The sequence below is a fragment of the Macrobrachium rosenbergii genome, chromosome 22 (assembly GCF_040412425.1).
Source record: "Macrobrachium rosenbergii isolate ZJJX-2024 chromosome 22, ASM4041242v1, whole genome shotgun sequence".
NCBI classification, from domain to species: domain Eukaryota; kingdom Metazoa; phylum Arthropoda; class Malacostraca; order Decapoda; family Palaemonidae; genus Macrobrachium; species Macrobrachium rosenbergii.
In genome coordinates this window covers 8,603,177-8,629,590 of record NC_089762.1, presented here as the reverse complement: position 1 = coordinate 8,629,590, position 26,414 = coordinate 8,603,177, and the positions used below count along the sequence as shown (strand labels likewise).

At 38.2% G+C, this 26,414-nt stretch overlaps 1 protein-coding gene across 1 annotated transcript in view; it reads right to left on the bottom strand.

Moving 5' to 3' along the window:
• Positions 1-26,414, bottom strand: part of LOC136850353 (DE-cadherin-like) — a 154,595-nt gene that overhangs the window by 32,237 nt on the left and 95,944 nt on the right. Inside the window, exons 9-11 of the mRNA XM_067123973.1 lie at positions 25,213-25,302; positions 22,539-22,653; positions 11,242-11,412 (exon numbers count right to left, since the gene is read on the bottom strand). Coding sequence (XP_066980074.1) covers positions 11,242-11,412; positions 22,539-22,653; positions 25,213-25,302 — 376 coding nt within the window. The remainder of the gene's footprint in view (positions 1-11,241; positions 11,413-22,538; positions 22,654-25,212; positions 25,303-26,414) is intronic.

The following is a 26,414-nucleotide window of genomic DNA, read 5'->3' as shown; positions in this document are numbered from 1 at the left end:
AGCCACAGAACTCTCAAGACAAATATAACCTGCATCTCATTGTTATAGACACATGGACATACATTCCTTTATCTCCTTTCTGGAGTGTTATAAAAGAAATTAGCCTTAGAACTAGCAAGATAAATCCAATAATTAGTATATTAATTTTATGAACAAATATATATATATATATATATATATATATATATATATATATATATATATATATATATATATATATATATATATATATGTTTTACAAATATATGGTTTATTCATTCAGCTTTTTCTTAAATAGGCGTGGAATGACTCGAGATAGAGACTGAGATTTGTAAATAGGGAATGATGAACTTATAAACTTTGTGTGGGAGTGCAATGGACAAAATAAGGGGAATATATTAGAATAATATATATATAATATATAATATATATATATATAATAATATATATTTATTTATATATATATATATAATATATATAATAATATATATATAGATATATAATATATATATATATATATATATGATATATATATATATATGTAAAGAGTACTTATTCATTTGAAATGTTCTCCTTTCCTGCTTTGGGTTGGTTTGAACCTTGTAAAGGTGGGTATAGGGGCTCAGAGAATATAATAGTTTGGGGACAGTAATCTGGCTTTGCATGTTTTCTTTGGTACAGGGAAAGAAAATCGTTTTCTATGATATAGTTGTGTCGTCGACCTGGGTCAGGACATCGCCCCCCCCTTACCCCTGTCCAGAAGCAATAAAAGGTCAGGGCCAGACAGCTCTCTCTACACGCGGTCGCTAGTTTAAGCCGAACAAGTCAAGTCTAAAGGTTTGCCCTGCCCTCCGTTTTCCGCTCGCCGCCACGTGGAGCCCATCGCCGCCCCCTTTGTGCCCCGTGTTCCATTCCACGTGGCCTTAGAAGACTGCAAGGGGATTGCAAGTCTCCAAACGCGAGCTGACATTAAACGGCGGCCTTTTCATCATCCCAAGGGGCCCTTTTCCGCCCCAATCTACGACTTGAAGAAATACCTTGAGAGGGAGGCTACCATTTGTCCACGCAACCACGTGGCTCTGGCAGAAGACGTCGGCATCCCTACGCCCCTACAAATGTGGTAATGTACCCAAAACGATTTGCTAGTCACGATTACTTAGCCCTTTTGCATTTATTAATCTCTGGGCCTATAACTTTGTGTTCCCTGATATTCCTTGGTTCAAGCCAGGCCCACGTGTTCACAGCTTCTTTCCTCTGAGTCACAAGTAACGCCGGGGAGTCCTTTGGCGCCTTCAGTGCACCCCGAGTAATTCAATCCCCAAATTCCAGCATTAGATGTGTAACGTGGGTCCAAATATCGTTTCAGAAAGACGCCTGTAGCAGAATTATCCTTGGTCCGTGTTCCTGGCATTCCCAGCTCCCTTCCTTATGGGAGGACTTCTACGGCAGTAATTTACCGTATTTTCAGTTAATTTTCCTTTTGACCTTGTGTGCATATCAAATATAACTATTTTTATATCCACGTGTTTCACGAACTAGCCCCTAGTGAAGAGCCCTCCGCTCCGTGTACTTCTTTTTTTGTTTGTGTTTTATATGTCCTGGGTATCTTACAAGGCCATTTTCGAGTAAAGTAATAATTGTGGAGTCATAAGATCCACCTGCACCAGGAAACATATAAAAATGGCGACCTGACCAGTGAGTTAAATTGCTAAGGATGTTTTTGTTTGTGTTTATATCTGTGTTTAGAAATCAGCAATTAGCTCAGCTAAGCTGGATATGAGAGACAGATTGTGAACCTTTGAAAAGCCAGCGCAACAGGCCAATGTTTAATGTAAGTAAACTGTGTTTATTTAGCGTAGGACGCTAATGAAAAACGTGACTAGTCCTAGGAATATTTTTTTATAGTTTGCATGTCTGAGGAAAACGAGAGAGAGAATATTGAAACTTTTTTGGAAGCCTTTACGCGGCTTGCATGCCATTCAATTAGGTTAAGGTGATAAATCATTAGCATGAAAGTGATATTCCTCCTGTAGAAACGAGTGATGAAACCGATTCATTAGATATAGGCGCGAGACCTTACGTCAACCACGTGTTCGAAAGTCGATTAGTATTGTTTTGACAAGTGTCTCGTTTTGAAATATATAAATATGTTATACGCCCATATGTGGGTCAACAACCGTTGTCTCAGTTCGGGGAAGTCCCTGGGTGATTTTACATTCGTTCATTCATTTGCAGCATATATACCGTCCATTCCATGGCCCAGTTAGGAAAACATTTGTTTGTTTGATTTGCTTCGCTCTACCAAATTGTAAATTATTAAACATTGTATACCTGTATTGTTCTGTTTTTTTTTGTGTGTGGATTTTGTGCTATTACTACGGCTGCGTAATGCCTATCTGTTGTGAAATGGGATGGCCATCACCTAATTAATAAGAATAACTTCTCCCGTAAGTCAGTAAAACTAATAATAACGTCGTCTGTGCGGAAATTTAGAATAATTCTATTCTTGTCCCCAATAAATCCGTGTCGTCGGTCCGTTGGTGAGACCAATTCATTTTCCATTCAGTCCCCAAATGAGCCCGTTTCGTCGGTTTTCGGGAGACCAAATATTATCCCAATCTAGTCCCAAATAAGCCCGTTTGTTTTCCTTGGGAGACCAATCATTGCTAACTCATCGTCCCCAATCAGCCTGCCTCGTCGGTAAATCGGGAGACCAATCATCGCTAATTCATCGTCCCCAATCAGCCCTTTGTCGGTAAACCTGGGAGACCAATCATCGCCTAATTCATCGTCCCCAATCAGCCATGTCGGTAAACCGGGAGACCAATCATTTTAACTTATCGTCCCCAATCAGCCCATTTTGTCGGTAAATCGGGAGACCAATCATTGCTAATTTATCGTCCCCAATCAGCCCGTTTTGTCGGTAAATCGGGAGACCAATCATCGTTTTAATTTATCGTCCCCAATCAGCCCGTTTTGTCGGTAAATCGGGAGATCAATCATTGCTAAACTATCGTCCCCAATCAGCCCGCTTTGTCGGTAAATCGGGAGACCAATCATTGCTAATTTATCGTCCCCAATCAGCCCGAGTCGGTAAATCGGGAGACCAATCATCGCTAATTCTTTCGTCCCCAATCAGCCCGCTCCGTCGGTAAATCGGGAGACCAATCATCGCTAATTCATCGTCCCCAATCAGCCCGCTTCGTCGGTAAACCGGGAGACCAATCATCGCTAATTCATCGTCCCCAATCAGCCCGCTTCGTCGGGTAAAACCGGGAGACCAATCATTGCTAATTCAATAATAATCAGCCCCGCTCCGTCGGTAAATCGGGAGACCAATCATACGTCCTTTGGAAAAGGGTCCAAGATTCCCACAGCTCTGGGAAATTAAGTCTGTGTGTTACTAGCGTCCTCCTGCCTGCAAAATGTCGACACGGTCTCAGCAGAGCGAGGATTTCAAGTTTTTTATGTCCTAAGGGAAGGAACTCACAATGGGGAGAGAAAGAGACTGGGTACAGGAGAGGATGGACGCCATACAGGCAGGTTCACAGGCTCAGGAGAGACGAGAAGAAGCCGCACGGGGCAGGAACGAGAAGCAGAGAGGCCTGGCTCAGGAGAGACAAGGAAGACGCAGAGAGACAGGAACGGGAGGCAGAAAGACTGGCTCAGGAGAGACGAATAGAAGCAGAAAGACAGGAACGGAGGCAGAAAGAAGCCCAGGAGAAACGAGACGCAGCAGAAAGACTGGCCCAAGAGAAACGAGATGAGAATGAGAGGGAAGAAAGGGACAAGCAGCGTGCCCGGTCAATGCTGCAACAGAGTGGCCCTTCGCCTCCACCTGCCCCCTGGGAATGAGTCCTTCAGCCAGGCTATCGCCTGCATGCCAAAGTGGACGGAGGCCGAGAATGATGTGGCTCGACAGCGCCGAGACAGCTGTTAAAGGCCTGCCCCTGAGTGCCGCCGAACTCTCCCTGGTGTTGGGCAAGTTTAATTGGAGGGAAGGCCCTGATTGCTCACAGGGCCTCCCGCCGGAGGAGCAGGAAATTGGGAGGTTGACGCCAGACTATTGCTTTGCACGAGATAAACCCTGAACGCTGGAAAGGCCATCCGCATAGTGAAGGAGGCCAATCAAACCTGGGCAGACTGGGCCATTCAAGTCCGAGTTGAGTGCCAAATGGTTCGAGGCCTCCTTAAAAACGATTCTTGGATCTAGTCCCGCTGGCATCAGACACAGAATTTTGGAACACAGAGGTCTTTCATTAGAACTAGGTTTCCTTTCCCAAACCATTTTTGCCATTAGAGAACACAGTTTAACACAAGACCATCCTTTCACTGACCTGGATTTTTTTCTGTCTTTTTGTTCAAATAGACTGACCTTTTAATTTCTGAGAGCTGACAATTTATTAAAAAGATGAAGCCGGAATTGAACAACAACTCGTCTGGTATTCAACTAGCTATCGTGTAATTTATATTTAGGTATTTCAATTAGGGTCGTTAAATATTTTACTTGTGTGAGTGGTAGTTTGTTTACATTTTTTAGTTTTATTTTCATATTTTTATGTTTGTGTTTTTAATTTGTCGTTATTTTACGTCTCACCCTTTTAGTTTGTATTTACTTGTTCATTTTATATATTTCGTTATATTTTTGCTGAAGATTTATTATGACAATTCATTTTATTGTAATTTTATTGATTCTCATCCTTGTCGGTTTTTTCACCTGATGATGAGGTTTTATATGTCAAAAGCTTGTACAATAAAGAATGTTCTTCCTGGTCTTGGCATATTTTTTATCATTTATTTAAGATTTCAATTTATCCCAATTATGAGACTATTTTGAGACGTTATGGCTGCTCGACGTTACAGCTGTTTAGACGGACTGAGAAGGTTCGTTATAGATCCAAGAAGATTGAGGAAGACATACGATTTCTGAATACTTGCAAGGATTCTATTGTGTTATTCCTAATTTCATCAAATTTAAGGTTTATTCTAGGATTTGATAAAAAATTATATATATATATATATATATATATATATATATATATATATATATATATATATATATATATATATATATATATATATATATATATATATATATATATATAAGTGAAAGTAACATGAAGAAAGAAAACCCTAAGAACATTCTTAGCTTGCCTTATTTTAGTGGTTTTGAAAACATAAAATCATTGTTAAAACCTTTTAATGTAAACCTGTTTTTTCTTATAATAACACACTCAAAAGAATGTTAATAAAAATAGCCCTAAAGAAAAAACAACATAATATATAAAATTCCATTTATGGATTGCTCTCTTTTTATATTGGCCACTCTAGCAAAGTTTTAGATGTACGTATTAAGCAACATAAGCATTCAGTCAAAACTGACAAGCATCCAAAATATTCATTCATTTTAGAAAAAACTCTCACAGGATAAATTTGACTGAAAGTTCAGTGATTGCCAGATAAAAGATTTCTTTAAGAAATCTATTGAGTCCGATATTATCCAGCTTACTTCCAGTTGTAATTTTAACCTTTAGCCCTGGCATGTACTGTAGTTATTTGGACCCTGTATTAGAAAAAATGTTCAAGAATGACCTAAAAGATAAAATCACTGACTTCATTCTAAAGTTAGCTACTTGATATATATTTTCTATATATCCGATTTTGTTTAATATAATTTTTTATTTGTAAAATGTTCATCTTAAAAGTTATTATTGTTAAAAAAAAAAGAGAATTATTGTGTTGTACTAAAAATTTTTAGGTGGTCAGTCACGAACCTGTATAATCTTTATTTAATTGTCCTGTCCCTGCTATAATCCTTTGTAAAAACCTCTTAAATATTTAATCCTGTTTTGGCAGTTCTACTAAGTATAAGTAAAGGACATAGTGTCGACAGGCCTCGCAGCACTCCAGTGTTTCCGTTTCCTCGTGGATTTTATGTTTTATATATATATATATATATATATATATATATATATATATATATATATATATATATATATATATATATATATATATATATATATATATATATATATGTATATGTGTGTGAGTGTGTTTGTATATGTATATAAAAGCTAGTCACGGTAGTCGATGCAAGTGAAATTAGAGTTCACTTCAATTTGATTAGTAATTCTTAAACCCTTTGTGGCTGAAGCTAAATCAAAATAAGAGAGGAAATCTATGACTCAGTAACCCAGAAAGTCTAAATCATGTAGACAGTCTCCTCATTTAATTACAATAACGTAAAATACAAAAGACGTACATGGGACCTAATCAAATAATTATCAGTATTTAAATTGTGGGTGATGGGTGTAAATGTGTCCCTGTAATTTCCTAAGCAACATTTACCATCTATCAGGGAAGATGACTTGCAGGTGACACAAAGACACACACGCACATGCATAGAAAATAAAAGCTTCCACTATAAATACTTTTCATTTTTTAGGTAACTGCTAAGAGTAGAATTTATTTTCTATCTGATTATTAGACGTAATTGAAGAGTTAGTAATCATGAAATATTCACACTGCAAATGCAAAATGATAATATAAAACATCCTGTCTTTAGTTTATGAAACACGCACACATGCACATTGCATTCAAGCATATTCAAGCATTCGCCAGAAATACCTTTCAATTTTTAAGGAACTGCTAAGAGCACACTTTATTCTCTATTTGACTGATGGAGACATTTGGGCTAATTCTTAACACTGGACAAGAGTTAGTAACCTTCAAATATTGATCGTGCAAATGGAAAATAATGATGTTTAACATTTTAACTCTGGTTCTATGATAACACACTCACATGCATATGGAATAAAAGCATTCGTTACCAGTACCATTCATTATTTACCTAATAATAGCTACGATTAGACTTTATTCTCTGTTTGACTGGTGGAGATATTTGGACTATCCCCAAACACAGACCAAGAGTAGTTAGTAATCTTGAAATATTCACGTTACAAATGGAAAATAATAATAATATGAAGCATCCTAACTTTGGTCTAACATCAAGAATTCAAGGACAGGCACAGTTCCGGTATGTGACCTCATTTAGCGGGGCAGATAACAGAAAAATCGTGCAAATGATGATACAAGTATCAAGTTTGGCACAAGTGTCCTCCAAGGTATACCAATCAAATCTGCCCGATTGGCCAGTTGAAAGATGGCGGCCATTTTCAAGATGGCAGCCAAAACAACCACACAAAGTAGATGTTTTGCTTAGAAATATTTGTAGTTGTCTGATATGCATGATCTAAGAGTGGATTCCTATGTTTTGAAGCCTGCTGAACTAATTTATATTTTCCTGTTTAAAAAGCAATCTAAGACATATTTCTCAAGATGACCACCAAGATGTTTGTCTTTCTTTACATAAGTTTTGTCCCAGCTAGTACATTTTCAAAGTTATGCATATCGTGCTGCTGTTTCTCGATCTGCTACTGTTCACATATGCAGCTGCAGAGTGATGTGCAGGGAAGCTCTGCCTGAGAGCACTTGCATCTTCCTTTGCAAACCTTCTTACAGGAGCACTTTGTCAATTCTTGACAGCTTGCTGCAATCGGTGGTAGTGTTGTCCAATGTATCTGCCAAGCTTCTCGTTTCTGTGTCCACCCCCATTCAGCTGGACTGCTCATTTGTGGATTACAGTGGGTTGCTTGGCCCCAGATGATCCAAGCCTGGTAGGCTGCACGCTTTGCATGTTCTCTGAGGGCTGCATGTGTTGGTGGAATTGAGCTGTACAGCCTCTGCCTGCGGGCAAACAGATCTAGTCTTGCTTCGTCTTCACCAGTGGCTGCGCTTGATCTGTCATACATGAGGACAACGAATCTTTCCAGCCTCTGCATGTCAAGATCACGAATCAGTGTTGGATGCTGGCTGAGATTGATGAATGTTTCAGTAATATCATCAAATACATTCCAATGTAGATTTCTTGCTTTCCCACGGAAGGCAGACACAATGTCACATCCAGTGAACGTGAAAGTAGGGGATCCCTCTAGCTATCTCAAGCCCAATTGCAGAAACTACCTCATGGACTGAATCCATCGATATGGGTTCCTTGGCCAAAAGGCAATCCACATTTCCTGAAGACCTAGTTTCTGGAAGGATGGCTGTACAGATATTGCTATGACTAGCACATCTGTGTCATTAGCCTTGATGAGTACAGGCTTGCTCCCATCAGTCATTGCATCCCCAGCGTGAACAAATATTTGGCTGTCAGCTTCTTCGTGACAACATGGGGACACAGCATCCAGAGACTTCACTGTGTTGCTAATGGCATCCTCTCCTTTTTGTGACAAAGGCTGTGCTTGCCGTTTTACCACACATCTTATAACCTTCATTTTTTACTCTATATCTAGTTTGAGTGGCTCATGTTCATCACCAGGATTTCCTGTGTTTGGATGCTGGAAAATGGACACACTTGTACCATGTAAAGATGTTTCAGCTGTGGTCGCAGTCGGATTATGATCTGTGTTGTCAACTGCTCCAGTTGTGAACAAATTCTTTCTCAAGACTGGGGGACAGATTACTCCATCTTCCACATCCTGTGCAACAACTGCTTCCCTGAGATTTCTAGGACTCGGTCATATGATATGCTGAGCCCATTCTCATGGAGCATTTCAATTATCTGTCTCTTCCTCATCTTGGTAAACACATACAGGCCCATGTAGACTGCAAAATGTGGCTCCCGGTCCTTGGAATGCCTGTGGACATCCTTTCCTTCCTTGTATTTGGCGAAGCAGTTGTACTGTAGAAGTTGTGATATAGCAAAGTCTGATTTCGACGCTCCATGATGGAGTTGGGACTTGATGTCTGCACCATGTTCGATCATGCATACAAACTGAAGCAGTGATAGTGGCACAGTCTGTTCTAAGTCTTTGTCATGAAAATAGCTACTGAAATTCGACTTCTGATGGAGCATATCTGGTCTTATTATCCCAGCGGCTTTTGCTAGATGGATTGCTTCACCATAACGGGATGCTTTGATAGGATTAAAGCCTACATCAGTTTCAACAGCCAACAGAACTTCTCGTCCTTGGCGATTAGCTTGCAGCTGTGGAATGTGCAAAAGCAGCTGATCCTTGAGTCGAGTAGGATGAACATCAGGCAAGTCAACACCAAGCTGTTCCAGCCTCTGCTTGTAAAGCTTGGTCAAATCAGCAAGCTTGAAAATTGGTGGCCTCTCACTGGCATTTTCATCCGCAGATGTAGGTGACTAGTTCAGAGAAAGCAATTGGATATGCATCCTTCCAGTGTTCCTGTGCTTTTTCTTGCTCCGCACCTTTAGGTATGCCCGTTCTCGGTTATACAATGCCACCAAACAGCCAGGGTGATATTTCACTTCTTGGCTACGACATCTCCTGCACTTAGTTTGGCAAGAAGTTTTGTATCACTGAGTGTTTTGGCACATTCATTTATTCTCCTATTCACTTGCATTGTCATTGCTTCTCTAAGCTCCCCTCCTTTCAGTTTCGCAGAAGAAGCATTCTTTTGTTTTAGTTTCTTGGAGCTTTCGTGGAATCTTACTTTACTGCCCTCATCACTAGTACCTACATGACTTGCTTTTTTCAGCTGGTGTAACTTTGTGTTGCTGAACAGAAGCCTGCAAGTCTCATGATATTGTGCCTTATTTTTCTCAACTTTCCTCTATCCCAGAACCTTTGTCAAGTCTTGCAGGGTCTAGCTTGATTCAGGTAGAATTAATTAAGTGAGTGAAACAGGGGAATATTCTTTTGCCAGGTTTGTGATATCCATCATCCCCTCTTCTTGCAGGATTGGCCTGGGAGATTTTAGATCTTCTTTCTTAACCCCTGACATAGGCAACACTTGGTCAGTCTGTTTTCCATGAACGTCCAGTAGAGTTGCCCGATCCATGATTACGATGACGTTCAGGGTCGAGGGTTTATCCTTTTACCACCCTGTACATGTAATAGTATAAATAAAGCCTCTTATGTCCTGTAATATACAATAGGCGCTTTCCTTGGTGGGATACAACTAGGTTCTTGCACTGTGCCATACACCTAGTCCGATCGTTCATCCACTGTCATAAGTCCTGTGTGATCTGTACACCATCCAGATAACTAAAACCCTGTTATCGTTGGTTCGGCTCTTTCCAATTGGCCGTCCTGTCCATTCAGGTGATTTGCCTAACTGATTTGGGGTTGATTAGGCAGCATTTGTGATACTAGTAGGTTGTTGCAGTATGATGCCAACATAAATTTCCTACTTAGCTGACACTGAACCCCATGCTGAGTTTCACAGCAGTGATGTCACCAATGTGCCTTTAGTGCCCTGACAATCACTCCTTTAATACAGTGCCTTAACCATGTTATAAACTAGAAAATATACATCAGCAGGCTTAAAAACATAGGAATCCACACTTAGATCTTGCAATTCGGACAACTACAAATATTTCTAAGAAAACATCAACTTTGGTGGTTATTTTAATGGCCATCTTGAAAATGGCTGCCAGTTTTGATTTTCAATTGGCCAATCAGGCAGATTTGATTAGTATCCCTTGGAGAACAATTGTGCCAAATTTGATGCTTGTATCATCATTTGCAAGATTCTTAAAAAAATTACTCTTATCTGCCCCACTGAGATCTCAACCTCATAAGAGAATCACTTTGTTAGGGATAAAAGTCTTTAGCTGGAAACTATTCTGGGAATTGATATTTAAACTGAGAGACTGAGTCAGAGAGAGAGAGAGAGAGAGAGAGAGAGAGAGAGAGAGAGATAGAGATTTAATGGTTAATGGTGGTTAACCTACTGAGTATCACCTGTCTAAACTGAGAAGAGAGAGAGAGAGAGAGAGTTGAGAGAGAGAGAGAGAGAGAGAGAGAGAGAGAGTCATTAATGTTTAATGGTGGTTAACAGGATCTAAACTGGTGTATGACCTGTAAAATCAAAGAGAGAGAAATGAGAGAGATGGTAACCTATAGATCCTCAACCTGTCTAAACTGAGTTGAGAGAGAGAGAGAGAGAGAGAGAGAGAGAGAGAGAGAGAGAGAGAGAGAGAGAGAGAGAGAGAGTCAGGATGATGGTAACTGCAGACATAGATCCTGTCTAAACTGTCTAAAACTGAGTTGAGAGTGAGAGAGATTGAAAGAATTCATACTGTCAGTTTAATGATGATAACCTACATGCTTACCTGTTTAAACTGGAGAGAGAGAGAGAGAGAGAGAGAGAGAGAGAGAGAGAGAGAGAGAGAGAGAGAGAGAGATTCATACTAATGTTTAATGATGACAAGCCTCCACTGATCCTCACCTGTCTAAACTGAGGAGAGACGTCCTTATCGTGAGCCTGGATCGTCGTGATGAGCATACTGTCAACGTTCTCCAAGACAGAACCATCGAACTGCTGCAGAAGCGGAGCGTTGTCGTTGACGTCCAGAATGCTCACTTGGAGCTTCTTTTCCAAACGAGCGTTTCGGTCGTTCTGCAATTTGAAGCGGATGGAGAAAGAGGAGATAAAACGGTGTTGTGATAGCAGTCACAGAAAAGGGAAAAGATAAAGAAAATCTTACTCAACACAATCAAACATTTGTTGTGTGATTGTCCAAAGTACTGTACAATCAGCAGTGAACATCAAGTTTTGGAAATAAACCGATCAGTGGAATTTTGCCTGAAACGTCAACACTTGAAATTAATTCGGTTATGAAGTGTTTGAAAAATTGTAATTTAATTGACAAGATAAAAAAAAGATAAAAATAAAAACAAATCCTTCGAGCGAGCCCTGTGAGAATTGATAATCAGCTCTGTGGTCTGGTAAAACTATTTTAATAATAATAATATAAGAGACACCATCAAAAACACAAAAGGTACCACATATTCTTATAGATATGGAATGCACACAGAACTCCAAAGAGATCTTATGGACAAAACAAACCTACATGTTGCCAATAAGGCGATAATTAAAAATAAAAAGGATGCATCATGATTTACAACTAAAAACATTCCCATTTTACGTGTGCACTTAGTATATCCCAGTCTTCGAACCTAAGCTGGTTTCAGTCCCACCTAGGAAGATTTATTTGATTTTATTCCTTAGGGGCTTTACAATTATCTTTCAGTGAAAACAGTTTCCAAAACTATAAAGAAAAGGAGAAGTTAAGGTAGCTTTGCATCTACACTAAGAACATAAATATCAAGTCCTTGAGTTTCAAAAGCACTTTGAAAATATTATAAATCAAATGAGCAATCAACTTGATAACACTATAAATCAAAGATAATGTTTCATCACAATTTTTTTTTATTTTTAGGTCCACAAAAATAAAAAAGATTCTTTGATAAATACAATCGTAGCAAATTCTTGTCGTTTACAAAAACATTTTAGAATATAGGCTGTCAAACGAGCAGTCATCATGTAATACTATAAATTTATACTATCAAAGATAAGGTATTCATTAAAAATATATTGTTTACTTTCCGGTTCACATCAGTGAAAAGGATTCATTGCTAATTCCCATCCGAGAGTATAAACGAAATTTATGTCAGTGCAACATATGGATTCCCACTGCACTCACTTTGATACTGCTGTAAATTGGCAGTTGAAATATCAATTACATTTTCAGATTAACTGTCCCACTTTCAGCTTTTGTCACCGAAAATTGAAAATATGGTAATCGGGTCAAGGTAAGAGATATATTCTAATTACTCTTTTGAATTACAGTTTTCTTTGAACTGCTTACTAACTGCTGTAAGTTTTAGATGTTTAAAGAACAAGTCTTTCCTTCAGGACTTGTATTTAAATAATAATTTATATTTTTGTGTATTTCTCAATTTATTCATTAATTTATCTATTTATTTTTCTAATAAACAGATTTTTTGTGCATTTCTGTTATCTTCTGTAACTTCTTTCAGATGAACACCATATTTTTTTGGAAGCTTGAATTTGAGTCAGTGTCCCCTGTGGACTTGTTCTATATGAATATGAGGTTCATCTTCTGAATAATAATAATAATAATAATAATAATAATAATAATAATAATAATAATAATAATAATAATAATAATAATAATAATAATAATAATAATAATAATAATAATTACTGAAAAATTCTTTACCTTTAAATGTAAATACTAGGAATATATATATATATATATATATATTTTATAATATATATATATATATATATATATAGATATATAATACTATATATATATATATAGATTTATATATATATATAAAACTGAGTTCATGTAAATAATGGCAGAATTTTTTTGAGGCAAAATTCTTGCAAGAATTTTGAAAACAAAATGATATGGTTTATGTATGTGGATGATATTGTCTGTATTTGGCCAGTTCATTAAAATCTACAAAATTTCTGATTAATTAAATAATTTGGTCACTTCTACAATTTACCATAGACATGACAGAAATTTCACCTTTTCAGTAACTAACATTGCCTCTTTTGTTCATTATTATTCCAAACATTATCAAAATGTTAAATTCTCTGTCTCTTCTGGAATGTACTTAATTAATATTTTACGCGTTTGTATCCGCAGCTCATTGAGCTGAGATTAAAACTATTTATGATATTGCTTAAAAAACTTGAATAATATGTACCTTTGTAGATGTAGCATGGAAAAGAACCAGGAAAACATTTTATTTAACTAATAACAAACTTGAATTTAATAGCATAATATTCTCAAATTAATGTATGATGAAAGGTTTTTAGAAATTTTGAAAATTTTAAATCTTTTCATCATATCTGTTGTTTTTCACGTAATTTTAATGTTAAGAGTTTAGTAATAAAAAATTCTCCTAAAGATGTTTCTGGCTGTATATATGAAGTTCCTTGTAAAAAGTGTTATAAAATATATTACGGACAAACTGGAAAATCACTTTCACAGCAAATCAAACAACACCAATATTCTGTGAGAACTGGCCAAATATCGAATGCATTATTCGTACATGTGAGATATTCAGATCATCCTATTAACTGGAGTGAAGCAAGATCTTTAGTCCCATGTAATGACACAGTTAAAAGGAATATCATTGAATCTTGTTTCATCAAGTCAAATAATGAAAGTGTTCTAAATTTAAGTTCTGGTTTGTTTAAACCAGTTGTTTTTTCAGAATTCAAAAGTTGTTGATAAATTTAAGCAACAAAATTAGTATTCAGTTTTATACATGTTTCTGGAATTTGAATGGGTAAGATTCGGTATCTCATGTAGTTAAGTCTATGGTTTTAGTTTGTGAATTGTGATCCCCGATTAGCTGGATTACCTTTTGTTTACTTTCGTAACCTTAATCTTTCATCTGTGTCTCATCTGTGCCCCGACGATGCGTTAAAAAAATGGAAAAAAATAGTACTGAACTTTGCCTGTCGTTTTCCTGTGGGATTCGACTTATATATATATATATATATATATATATATATATATATATATATATATATATATATATATATATATATATATATATATATATATATATTATGTATATATAATATATATATATATATATATATATATATATATATATATATATATATATATATATATATATATATATATATATATATATATATATATATATATATATATATATATATATATATATATATATATATATATATATATATATATATATATATATATATTTATGTATGTGTGTATGTGTGTATGTGTATATATATATATATATCATTCAGAAAATATGGATTACAATCTTATAAGATTACATAGTGTGATGAAAAGAATTTTCGGTGTGAGATGGTACTGATGGAAGTCGACTTTGTTGCAAAATCTTTGTATTCAGCAAATAGTTTGATTCCTCAGCTCTCTGCACGAGAAGCTCAGCAATGTTGGAGGTCAGGTGATCTTCGAAGCGTTATGTATATTCGTGAGTACGTGCGTTACTTTGATCTAGATTATGCCAAAATCTGCCCTAAAAGTGAGTTTGATCGTTCATTAACGTGATAGAACTGCAGTTGTCCAGTCATAGCTTTGGAGTGGTTCCAGGCTTTGAAAATCGGCAGATAAGGTAGAGTCTCAAATCTCTGTTTTTATGGGAGAAAATTGAACTTGTGATTTTTACCATGACTTTCTAATCATTATGAACTTTTGAACTGGTGTGGGAAATTTAATATGAATATTCGATATCTCTTTTATATTATTATTTTGTTATGTTACGTTTGCCATATCTTGGCTATGCATTTTACACTTTCCATTATTGTGTTTTGTATTTCATATATTTTTGGGAGTTTTCTATCATGTTTAATTTTTTTCGACAGATGTCTGTGGGCTTGTGGTAGACTGTTTTTTTGGACATGACTTTAGTTATTGTTTGGGAGTATGTGTGATTTTGGGGATTTCCAGGCTATTAGCCATAATGAGACTTCTTTAATCAGAAGTGTTTTGCAGTTTAGAGTTTAGTTATCTGACTCGATAATTCATTTATTATGCATTTTAATCTTTGCTTTGTTTTATTCCTTTCTTGTTGGGTTATTTGAATAATAAACCTATTTTTTGTAGGAACGATTGTGTTTCTTTAAACAGTTCATTTAGTTGCTTTGAGAGAATGAGTGAGGTTAGGGTGGATGAGCTTCGGTAAATGATGAGAGAGAGGGATTCAGGCGGAGAGAGAGAGAGAGAGAGAGAGAGGGGAAAAAAAATGCGAGTGTGATCATGGGTTGAACCTTTTCACGTCTTTTTCCTGAAGAAGATCGCTAAGATTACGCTATGTACACTTTCAAAAAAAGTGTTGATCTGTTCCCTGTAACAGATTTAAATGGGGGCAGCGGTGTCCCATGTCTTTAAATGGTCTTAATTGGGGTTTGCGAAAGAGGGAGATTACTAAGAGACTAATTGGTAACATTGATGCCCAAGACAGACTAGCCTCGGGGCAGAAGCGACGAGTCAGTGTTGAATGACTGTGGGTCGGATTACGTGTGAAATACGGGGAATCTTTTTTTTTTCGTCTCTATTCGAGTATTGGGAGTGGGGAGTTGTGAAATAGATCTGGATGATCTCTAGAGCAATTTTGGGGTTAACAAAATACCCAAATAAGTGGTGATTCAACAAAAATCACGCTTGTTTTCCTCTGCTCCGTCTTCGAGTGGGTGACGTCACAGGTTAGCAAGTCACGAGTGATCAGTGCTCCATTTTCTGTTCAAATTGGTGAGTACCCCATTCTCGTAAGTTGCGAAGAACTCCGTTTTCTGTTCTTCTTTTAGAGGGGGGTAACTTTTGCCTTTCTCTAGTGTTCTTTTTGGTTTCTTTTTTATGTTGTTACGCTCAGGGCGTATAATCACTTACAAAATGCCGGACGATGCAGCAAGCACATCCCAATCAGTTGTAGTGCATAAAGTGACGAGCGTTAGCGCGGGAATTACTAATTTTAAAGGTTTAGTTGACGGGAAGCCAACCCAAAATATAGAAACTTTCATTGAGTCAGTGAACAATTATCTGAATTCCAAGAAAATTATGAATGGCGCTGAAGCTTTAACAGAAGCAAAGACATTTCTGGATTTAGATAAAGGAGATATTGGGAAACGGGCATGCAGTTTCGGGTTCAGAAGGTGTAAAACTTGGAATGAACTGCAGAAATTTCTACGAGCTACTTATGGCGGAGTTCAACGTGAGTGTGCAGTTCGGAATTTGCGAGAGTTTCTCAAAATAAAGAAAGGCAATGATTCACTAGTCACATACAGTGCGAATTTATTTGATGCAGTAGGTGAGTTAAAGAAATCTATAACAGGCTCTCCATGGGTAACTGGAAATAATATCTCTTTAGATAATTTTGAAAGATTGTTACACTTTGCTTGCCTTTTAACGTCGGTCCCAGATGTAATTGTAGATAGTTTTGACAAGAGAATTGATCTGGATACAGACGAATCCTCTTTGTTTGCACAGATTAACAAAAATCTATCAAAATGCCCGACACTGGACAGTAGTTTTGTACAGGGAGGTGCAAAGATGTCGGCTGCGGTTTCCAAACCACAGAAGAATGATAGTCCCTCACATTCGGGAAATGATGCAACAGCGAAGACATGTGCACGAGTAGAATCGAAGAAAATTCCAGAGAGATCAGTCACAACGATACGTTGTTTTAATTGTGATAAACTAGGACATAGTAAATCAAATTGCAGAGTGAGATATTGTTCAGTTTGCAAATCTTCAGACCATGGATGGAGATTTTGCCCAGCCACAAAGAATAGAAATTATTCAGGGAAGTCACGGGGAGGTTTTTCTAGATATGACAGGAGAATTCCACATGATGCAAGTTCTAGATACACAAAGGAACAGCAGAATTTTCACAAGATAAGTTCGAAAACGGACACAGGATAATGAGCAATCAGGTCTTAGAGTCACCAGAACCTAGGCCGATTGTACGTGGATTCTCTAATGGCAGTGAAATTTCTATTTTCATTGATTCTGGCAGCTCAGTTAACTTAGTAAATGCTGACCTTTTTCACTCGAATTTTCCAGAGTGCAAATTAGTCCCTTCTAGTGAGACAGTGTGTGATGTACAAGCGAGGAAACTGAATATTTTAGGTTCGTCATTTCTTACGCTTTGTATCAGCGGAAAGACAATAGTAGAATCATTTTTGGTCATAGAAGGATTAGCCTTAGGTGAAATGGTTTTGCTAGGACACCCTTCTTGCATGCGACATAACATCAACATTCTTACGGGAATTCAGGGGATTACAATAGGTGAGTCAGGTTGTTTTGTTCCATATATACACAGAGAAAAAACTTGTGAGAAACCTAAGACACAGTCTGAGACATGTGTAACACATTCATTAGAGAGTGAAGATATTCCTCAAAGATCTTTCAAAGGATTTTTGTTGGAAGATATTGAATTGCAACCGCGAGTTCCTACATTGGTTAAAGTGTCGCTGAAAGAGAAAAAGTTTCCTTCTCAAGTGTGCGTTGTTGAGGGAACCGAGAAATTCAAAGACGTTGTGAGTACGGTGTCAGTGAATGAAGTTTCAGTCGCAGGCGTGACTTCAGTAGAATTAGTTAGCTATCAAGACTCAGTGAAAAAATATCACAAGGGTACTTATGTAATTGATTTTGAAGAGTTTAATGAAGAGCATAAATTAGTGAGTTTTTGTGGAGACGGGAATATGTTTCCTAACGAGGAGCAACAGTTCCGTAGTCAGGTTCTGCATGAACATTTGGCTAAAGTTGATTATCCTGAGTATTCAGATAAAGTAGAGAAAGTGTTGAAAGAATATCTAGATATCATTTGCTTTGAAGGAGATAAATTAGGAGTTACAGATGTTTTAGAACATTCAATCCGCCTAGAAAAGGGTACAAATCCATATATATTCCAGCATATCGAATTCCTTTTAAGATCAGAGAAGAAGTAGAAAAAGAAGTTCAGAGGTGGAGTCGGAAGGCATTATTAGGTCGTCCAATTCTCCGTTTAATTTTCCTTTGCTTGCAGTTCCTAAGAAAGATGGTAGCATCAGAGTTTGTGTAGATTTTCGTAAATTGAATGAAAAAACATGCCCAGATAGATATCCTGTAGCTTGTTTGCCTGATTTGTTTGTTGAGATCGGTGGCAAGAATATATATTCATCTATAGATCTTATGCAAGGGTTTTTACAGGTTCCCCTTTGTGAGAGTAGCCATAAATATACAGCATTTTCGGTACCAAAGGGACACTACGAGTTTAATAGGATGCCTTTTGGGTTACAAGGGTCCCCAATAACATTTACTAGACTGGTTAACACAGTACTTCATGGCTTGTTAGGAAAGTCGGTGTTTGTGTACATGGATGACATTCTCATATGCACAGATACAATTGAAGAACATCTAAAGGTGTTAAAAGAAGTCCTCAAGCGATTACGGTTCGCTGGATTAAAGGTCAAATTGGCCAAATGTGAGTTTCTGAAGAGGAAAATTGTCTATTTAGTGTAGGTATATGAAAGACATGTTCAGTATGATGTATGAACCTTTATATATGTATGCATTACGTTCTTTTATGTTTCATGTCCGTTTACAGTATATACCTGCCTAATGTATTAAATGTATGTCATTCCAATGTATTTATCATGTACGTTATGTAATGACTGAACCTTGTCCGTCTGGCAGTAATGTTTCGAAGCCAGTATGGGACCGCTCTGTTTCCGTGTAGACACATAATTTGTACCTCTGTGAATTTGTCAACTCCACTAGACATTAAGGACCTACTTTTTATATTTCGAGTGTTTCCTTCATCCCCAACCTTTAGTGATAAGGATAACGATCGAACACACATGGCGCAGTGAACTGAAGTGTCAGTGAAGTTTTTATTCAAGAGGATTTTCTGCAAGTGCATGGCTTCCGGCGCCATTAATCGTCAACGCTGTTGTTTATGATATTTCGCGCCTCCACCCAGCTTTTCATTGTGAATTTATAGTGCTTTAAGTGTACAGTGATCAGTGGTTCATGAGTGAAGTGTTGTGCAAAGTGTCGTGTCGTGTCGTTCTAGTGTCCTTTTTTGCATTCATATAAGACTGTGACATGCAAAACCCTTGCTGCTGCCCCAAGTGAGAGCGATTAGCCATACATTCGGTTCCCTCAATTGTTTTCGGGTTACTAACTGATGAGTCTTGGCAGACCGGGCAGAGGCGCAGACGCGCACATCCGTAATGCACACACTCGCTGATCCAGTAACTCTTATTATTTAAACTTTAGTTTTAAACAGAAGAATCTTTTATTATTTTAAATACGTGTTATTTGCTGCATATATTACACGTAATGGATGGGCTAGAAGAATTTTTAGGTCAGCCAGAAGAGACAGCAGACCAGGGGATGTTAGAAGCCAGTAGTGTGGGAGCTTATGCCCGCAGTGGGAACACCGTGGGAGAGGAGTTCGCCAGGACGTCACCGCCCTCCTCCCCCTATCCACCACTTCTTCGCCCTCACTACCAGCCCCTCCCCTCCACCCAACAGACTGGAACAGATTTCCTTCAACTTATTAAGTTTTTAGAGGAATCTCGCCGGTATGAAGAAGAAAGAAGACGACGTGAAGATGAAGAAAGAAGAGAACAAAGAAGACGTGAAGAAGAGGATAGAAGAGCACAAGAGGAATTACGCAGAAGAGAGGAAAACATGCGCAGAGATGAGGAAAATGCAAGATTTACAGCCCTTATCCAGGCGCTCTCGTCTGTCCAACCCTTCCATGCAGAAAACCCCATACCAGGTACAGAGATGGGCACTTCTTCCTCCAGTCAACCTTCTCTTCCCCACCTCAAAAGCGACGACACAAACGCCGCCCCACTCAAGGCTGATGCAACATTCCAAATGTTCAGGGAATGGAGACGCAGGTGGGATGATTATGCCATTATGGTTGATCTTTTCAAGCTTCCTAGGGAGAAACAGATGATCCAGTTGCGGATGTGCTTGGCTTTGAAACTCAGAGCGTGTTGGAGCACACCTTACAGATCTCACCCTCCACAGATAAGTCTGTAGATGAAGTGTTGGATGCCCTGCAGTCTCACATAAAGGGCTTACGTAATGAGGTTCTTCGTCGTAGGGAATTGCTTAGTTGCAAACAGATGGAAGGAGAATCTTTTCAGATTTCTATGTAAGGCTTCGACGCATTGCTGAGGAAGTCGACTTGTGCCCGGGAATGCTGCTGCATGCGAGAGACCCAGTTGAAAATGGTAATTCTGATGGGCATTCAAGATGCAGAGCTTGTCAGAAAATAATTTTTGGACACCGCCTCCTCATTACAAGATGTTGTCACGACCTGTCGGTCATATGAAGCAGCCAAAATGCAACTTCTGCCATACATGCCCCACCTAACCAGTTGCGCGCCGTTTCTGCCAACAAAAGTGTAAGAAGAAAAGGGCAAGTGAAGCAACCTTACCTTCAAAACCGATTTTGACACCAGCTACTTTATGCCAGTCCTGTGCTCGACAGCATGGCCCCAGTGATTGCCCTGCTGCCAACAGTACTTGCAAAAGCTGTGCCTGCCTTGGTCACTGGTCCAGGACAATCAAATGTCGTGCCAGCAAAGCCCAGTGCCGCCTTTGCCACCGCATAGGACATTTTGATAAGTGTTGCAGAGAGAAGAAGAATCGCCAGGATGGATCTCCAAGCAACAGTGCTGCCCGCTCCAACTCCTGCAAGACCCAAGATGCGCGGCAGAACAGCTGTCGTCGTTTAGGATACCCTTCTTCCACAGATTCCCCCAAGACACCCCACCCCCCATCTGTGTTCTCCTGTCATGTGGTGATATTAATTCCCGTTTACAGATGTTACCAGACACAGGTGCTGATGTCACCGTTATTGGCCAGCAACACCTAGAAAGTTTAGGAATCCCCAGGAGCAGCCTGCAACCTCTTCCGCCAACTACAATGATTACTGCGGATGGGTCCAAAATGGCGCCTGCCCTGGGCATGTTGTACAGCTACTCTCACCTTAGGTAAGCAGTCTTGTTCTGCTAGGATTCATGTCCACAAGAATGTCCAGACTCCACTTCTGTCTTATGCACATTGTCAAGAGTTGGCCATAATATCTCTGGATTTTCCCAAGCCCATTGCAGAAGTCAAGCATGTCAATAGATGCAAGGAGCTACCTATCTCAGCCACCACATCGCCTTCGGCAATTAGGAATATTTCCTCCGAGTTTGCAGATGTGTTGATTTCCAAACAAGACTTGAAGTCAGCTCCCCTCAAGCCCATGGTCGGTCCTCCCATGAGAATTCATCTCAAGGATGGTGCTGTGCCCTTCGCCATCCACACCCCAAGACAGATTCTCCTTGGCTTCAGGGACCAGGTCAGGAAGAGCTTGACTCCATGGTAATGAAAAGGAATAATCAAGCCGACTGGTGATGACCCTTCAGAATGGTGTCACACCCTCGTCGTCGTTGCCAAGAATGTCACAGGAGTACGCATCACTGTCGACCTCTCCAAGCTGAACAGCCAAGTTTCCTGCCCAGCCCACCCTTCGCCCACACCCTTCACCGCCATTCGTAGTGTGGATTTGAAGGCTAGGTTCTTAACGACAGCTGATGCCCTCTGTGGGTACTGGCAAATGGAACTGGCCGAAGAGGATCAACATTTGACTACCTTTATTACGCCATATGGTCGGTTCAAACACTGCAGAGGACCGATGGGTTTCGCAGCTACTGGAGATGCATTCTGTCTGCGAGGCGATATGGCCCTTCAGGGAGTCAAGAACTGTGTGAAGGTTGTCGATGATGAGAGAGAGGGATTCGGGCGGAGAGAGAGAGAGAGAGAGAGAGAGAGAGGGGGGAAAAAATGCGAGTGGGATCATGGGTTGAACCTTTTCACGTCTTTTTCCTGAAGAAGATTTTTAAAGACTACGCTACGTACACTTTCAAAAAAGTGTTGATCATGTCCTGTAAAACATATATATATATATATATATATATATATATATATATATATATATATATATATATATATATATATATATATATATATATATATATAATGAGAGAGAGAGAGGACGTAATATCTAAATTTCACTGAGTCCACATGGCATTCACTGCAAAACAACAATTATGTTATTAGAAATTGAAACAAAATACAGCATAGAGAAAAAGAAGACATCCATTCTTAAATCACAGAAAAACAGAAAGTAGAGTACTCACCACGATCTGAATGGTGAGGGAATATTCCTGGATCATTTCATAATCTAGATTCCTGGAGGCTACGAACACCGTCACACCCGTGCTGTCGTGGCATACCTCGGAGTCTCCATGGCGTCTGTTGGCAACCATTCTTTCTTAACACAGATTGATTGACTGATTTATGGCTATTAAAACGGGCGTCACCTACTGTGAATTTATTTGCGTGGGAATGTTGATAATCTACCACTTTCGAAAGCTGTCAAGCCAATATTACAATTTCTTTGGACCACACAACATAATAATCGTAAATTACAATGTCCTTCTTTGGAAGTGCAAGCAAAAATATCAACTTGAATTCATATCTGTACAGAAGTTCAATGCGCATGTCATTTTCCTTTCAAGTTTTCTAGGTCTCCACTTTCATTCCCATTTTAACTTTATCTATTCCACAATATTTACAGAAACAGTTGACTTTTGCCATCCTTTCACATAACGAAAAATATACCGGGCCATTTCACAACCACACATATATGAACTCATAATGGACTTGATTTATTGTATTTTATTAACAACTTTTTCCGTTCCACAATATTTAAAGAAATAGATGGCTTTCTCTTTCTGTCAAACTAAAAATATACTGGACCGTTTCACAACCGCATATATTTGAGCTCATAATGGCTTTTATTTATTGTACTTTTTTTCTTAAAAACATGTTTAAAAACAACTAAAATAACCACAAAATTGAGAATAAATAAACCCCATTTTCTTGAGTATAAATCGTGATATGTTGCTATGAGTACACTGAGAATCTTTTAAGCTTTATGAAGACTCGATTCCCGTAAAAGAATACAGTCTTAAGGCCCGTCGACACTATCGGTGGGCACCTGTGGTTTTGGAGTATGGTGAAAGCGAGTACGTGGAAAATGATAGTGTAGACGTGAACGGCTGAAGAAGCACCACCCTGACCGCGGCAGTTCATGAGCGAGCTATATATTCGAGGGTGGGCACCTGTGTCCGACATACCCAGCAGTATTACCAGATGCACAGAAACACCTGCGTTGAACCAGACAGTTCATCTCTATGCCAGACGTTGCGGTGAATGGCTTGTACAGGGAGAAATTAATAGAATGTTGATAGTTATGGGGCATACCGTCTGCAAATCCCTGGAAAGTATCTGATACGCAAAAACGATGTACCGTATTATTCCACAGGGTTGACAATGGCCCATGTCATCTGGCACAACTACGCGCCAATACCTGACCAATCACAGTGAATGATGGACGTCACTGCTTCAGCTGTGCCCAGTGTTAGCGATATACCCTTTGAATGGACAAGAAACCTGACATTACACTTAACTGAGAAATATAAGGAACATCCCTTAAAACAGCCAAGAAAAAACTGAACACCTTGTGTAGCCAATACAGTAAGGAATTGAAGATGAGAGCGACATCCAAGAAGTCAGGCGCTGGCGCTGATGACATTATATGAACCCAAGTTACGGTGCTTCAAATGCTATAAATTTCTCAGCGAGAGAGAGAGAGAGAGAGAGAGAGAGAGAGAGAGAGAGAGAGAGCACATCACCATCTCTCGATACTCCAGAAACGGTGAGTGTATACCGGAATTGGTTAAAGATGTTCAGTTTTAAATATTAATGTTAACTTGCAACATCCTTTTCCCTACTATATTTATAATGATGCCGCTTTAATTAGGAGAAAACATTTACGTTCGAAAATGTCATGTTTTATTAACCCTTTATATATATATATATATATATATATATATATATATATATATATATATATATATATATATATATATATATATATATATATATATATATATATAACACATTAACATCATAATATTTTCATGTTTTATTAACACAAAACATTACACAAGTCACTTAATGACAGCTGTACTGTAATGCAACAGTACATTGTATCACACACCAGCAAACGAAAATAAAGGTAGCAGAAATGAGAGAGAGAACGCAGGGGAGAGAGCACAGTGTGAACGGGCAAACTGGTGGTCGGTGGACCAGTGATCTCTGCCATGCTTCACCGCCATCCCTCGAAACTGCTGAGGTGCGTCGAGTGCTCCAGTACCATAGCCACGTGGCCACTGTTAGTGCAGACGGGCCTAGACGTTGTCATGATTGTTTAAGGAAAATGCCACCAACTTTATGTGAATAAATTTAAAAACAGCTGCTTTCGGCCTTCACTAAGGACCTCTTCAGCTGCACTCTAAACAGTAAATACTAAGTTTTAACAAAAGATACAAAACGTGAAACAAAAAGTAAATGAGTAGTTAAAATGAAAACTCAGTCTGGGTATCTTAATTTCTTGAAGGCGTCTTCTTGTTGTATAAACCTCGTTTTCTACAATGGCTTGTTTCTTAATGTTTTAGATTCCCTCCGGGTTCAGTCATTCCAGTAACTACAGCGATGCTCGCTCTCGAATTCCTATGAGGTTACAAGCAGTAACAACGGTTGGTGCTCAGTCTATCTATATGTATAATTTAGGGGACCCAATAAATTAAACGAATCTACTAGGTCCCAAGTTATACACGCACAAACACAAACACAAACGCACACTTTCCATGATCAGTCAAACTTGAAACCATTCATTCATACTTATTAACAGCTCAATAAATAACCAATGCGAACATTCAAACCAATTGATCGATTATGACTCACCTGACAGCGAATGTACCATCGGAATTGGTGTCTGGAGTGTTGCCATTCAGTAGGGTGAAGTAAACGAGAGAGCTGTCTGCTATGTTAGATCTAAGTGAAAAAAAAAAAAAAAAATTAAAATATGAAACCTTGCTGTTGTTCAAAACTTGTTACCTGAAAATTTTCTGTCGTCCTTAAAAAAAAATCCTGGATTACAGAAATTAAGACAGGGTTTATGAAAGGATTAAGATTAGGCCAACTTTGACCGAAAATAAATCAATCACAGCAACATATGTAACATTTAATTTTAAGAGAGAGAGAGAGAGAGAGAGAGAGAGAGCATATACTGTACTGTTCGTATAAAACATTTTTTTAAACACTTAATTTTCAATAAAAGTTTACATTTTATTTCAGATGGGTAACATGGCATTTAAATTTCCGACACTGCTTTTACATAGACTTATGCCTATATTACAAAGCCCAATTTCCCAGCCACAACGCTCTAAGTTCAAACGTCAGCGAAGATTCCTCGATTTGCTAAGGCTTGAGACCACACTGCTTCTACATCGCTTTCAAGTTGTGAAATTTGTTCTCTGGTCGTAAGGTCTGTTCACATGTTTTTATCCGATTTAGCCAATTTATCATTTTATCGACCTGAAAGTTTATTAATCTAATGAATAAAAAACGAATGTTTTCAAGAATAACATTCCTTTTATGGCTTGGCATTACACGCTATCGATTTTACCACATTTCTGTTGCAAAGAGTCGATATGTTTTACTATAATTTTGTTTTTACTGATATCAGAGCTATCATAATGCAATATTCTACCTGTACACAGGATGCAAGTACTTCAAAAATTAATATTGCCCAATATTATGTGCAAACAGTTATAAATATATGAAGGGACTTATGCTTCCCTAGAATGAGCAAGAACGAATCTAATGTAAAACTGAAATGTGTGTCATAACCCTTTTCACTAGGATAAAGAATTTTGACCTTGACCTTTGCTGTTAAAGTTTCTGAGTCTTCAGTAATGCCGGCAGAACATATGTCATATATAAATGTTAATCAAGTCTTCAATATTACATAAAACTGTCTTCACTGTAAATCAAATGTAAATAAAATGAGAGTTGCATTAACAAAACGAAAAAGTGTAAAAAAAATTATGTTTGCTATCTCAACTGATCTTCGCCCTTGGATCCAGATGGAATTTCAATATGAC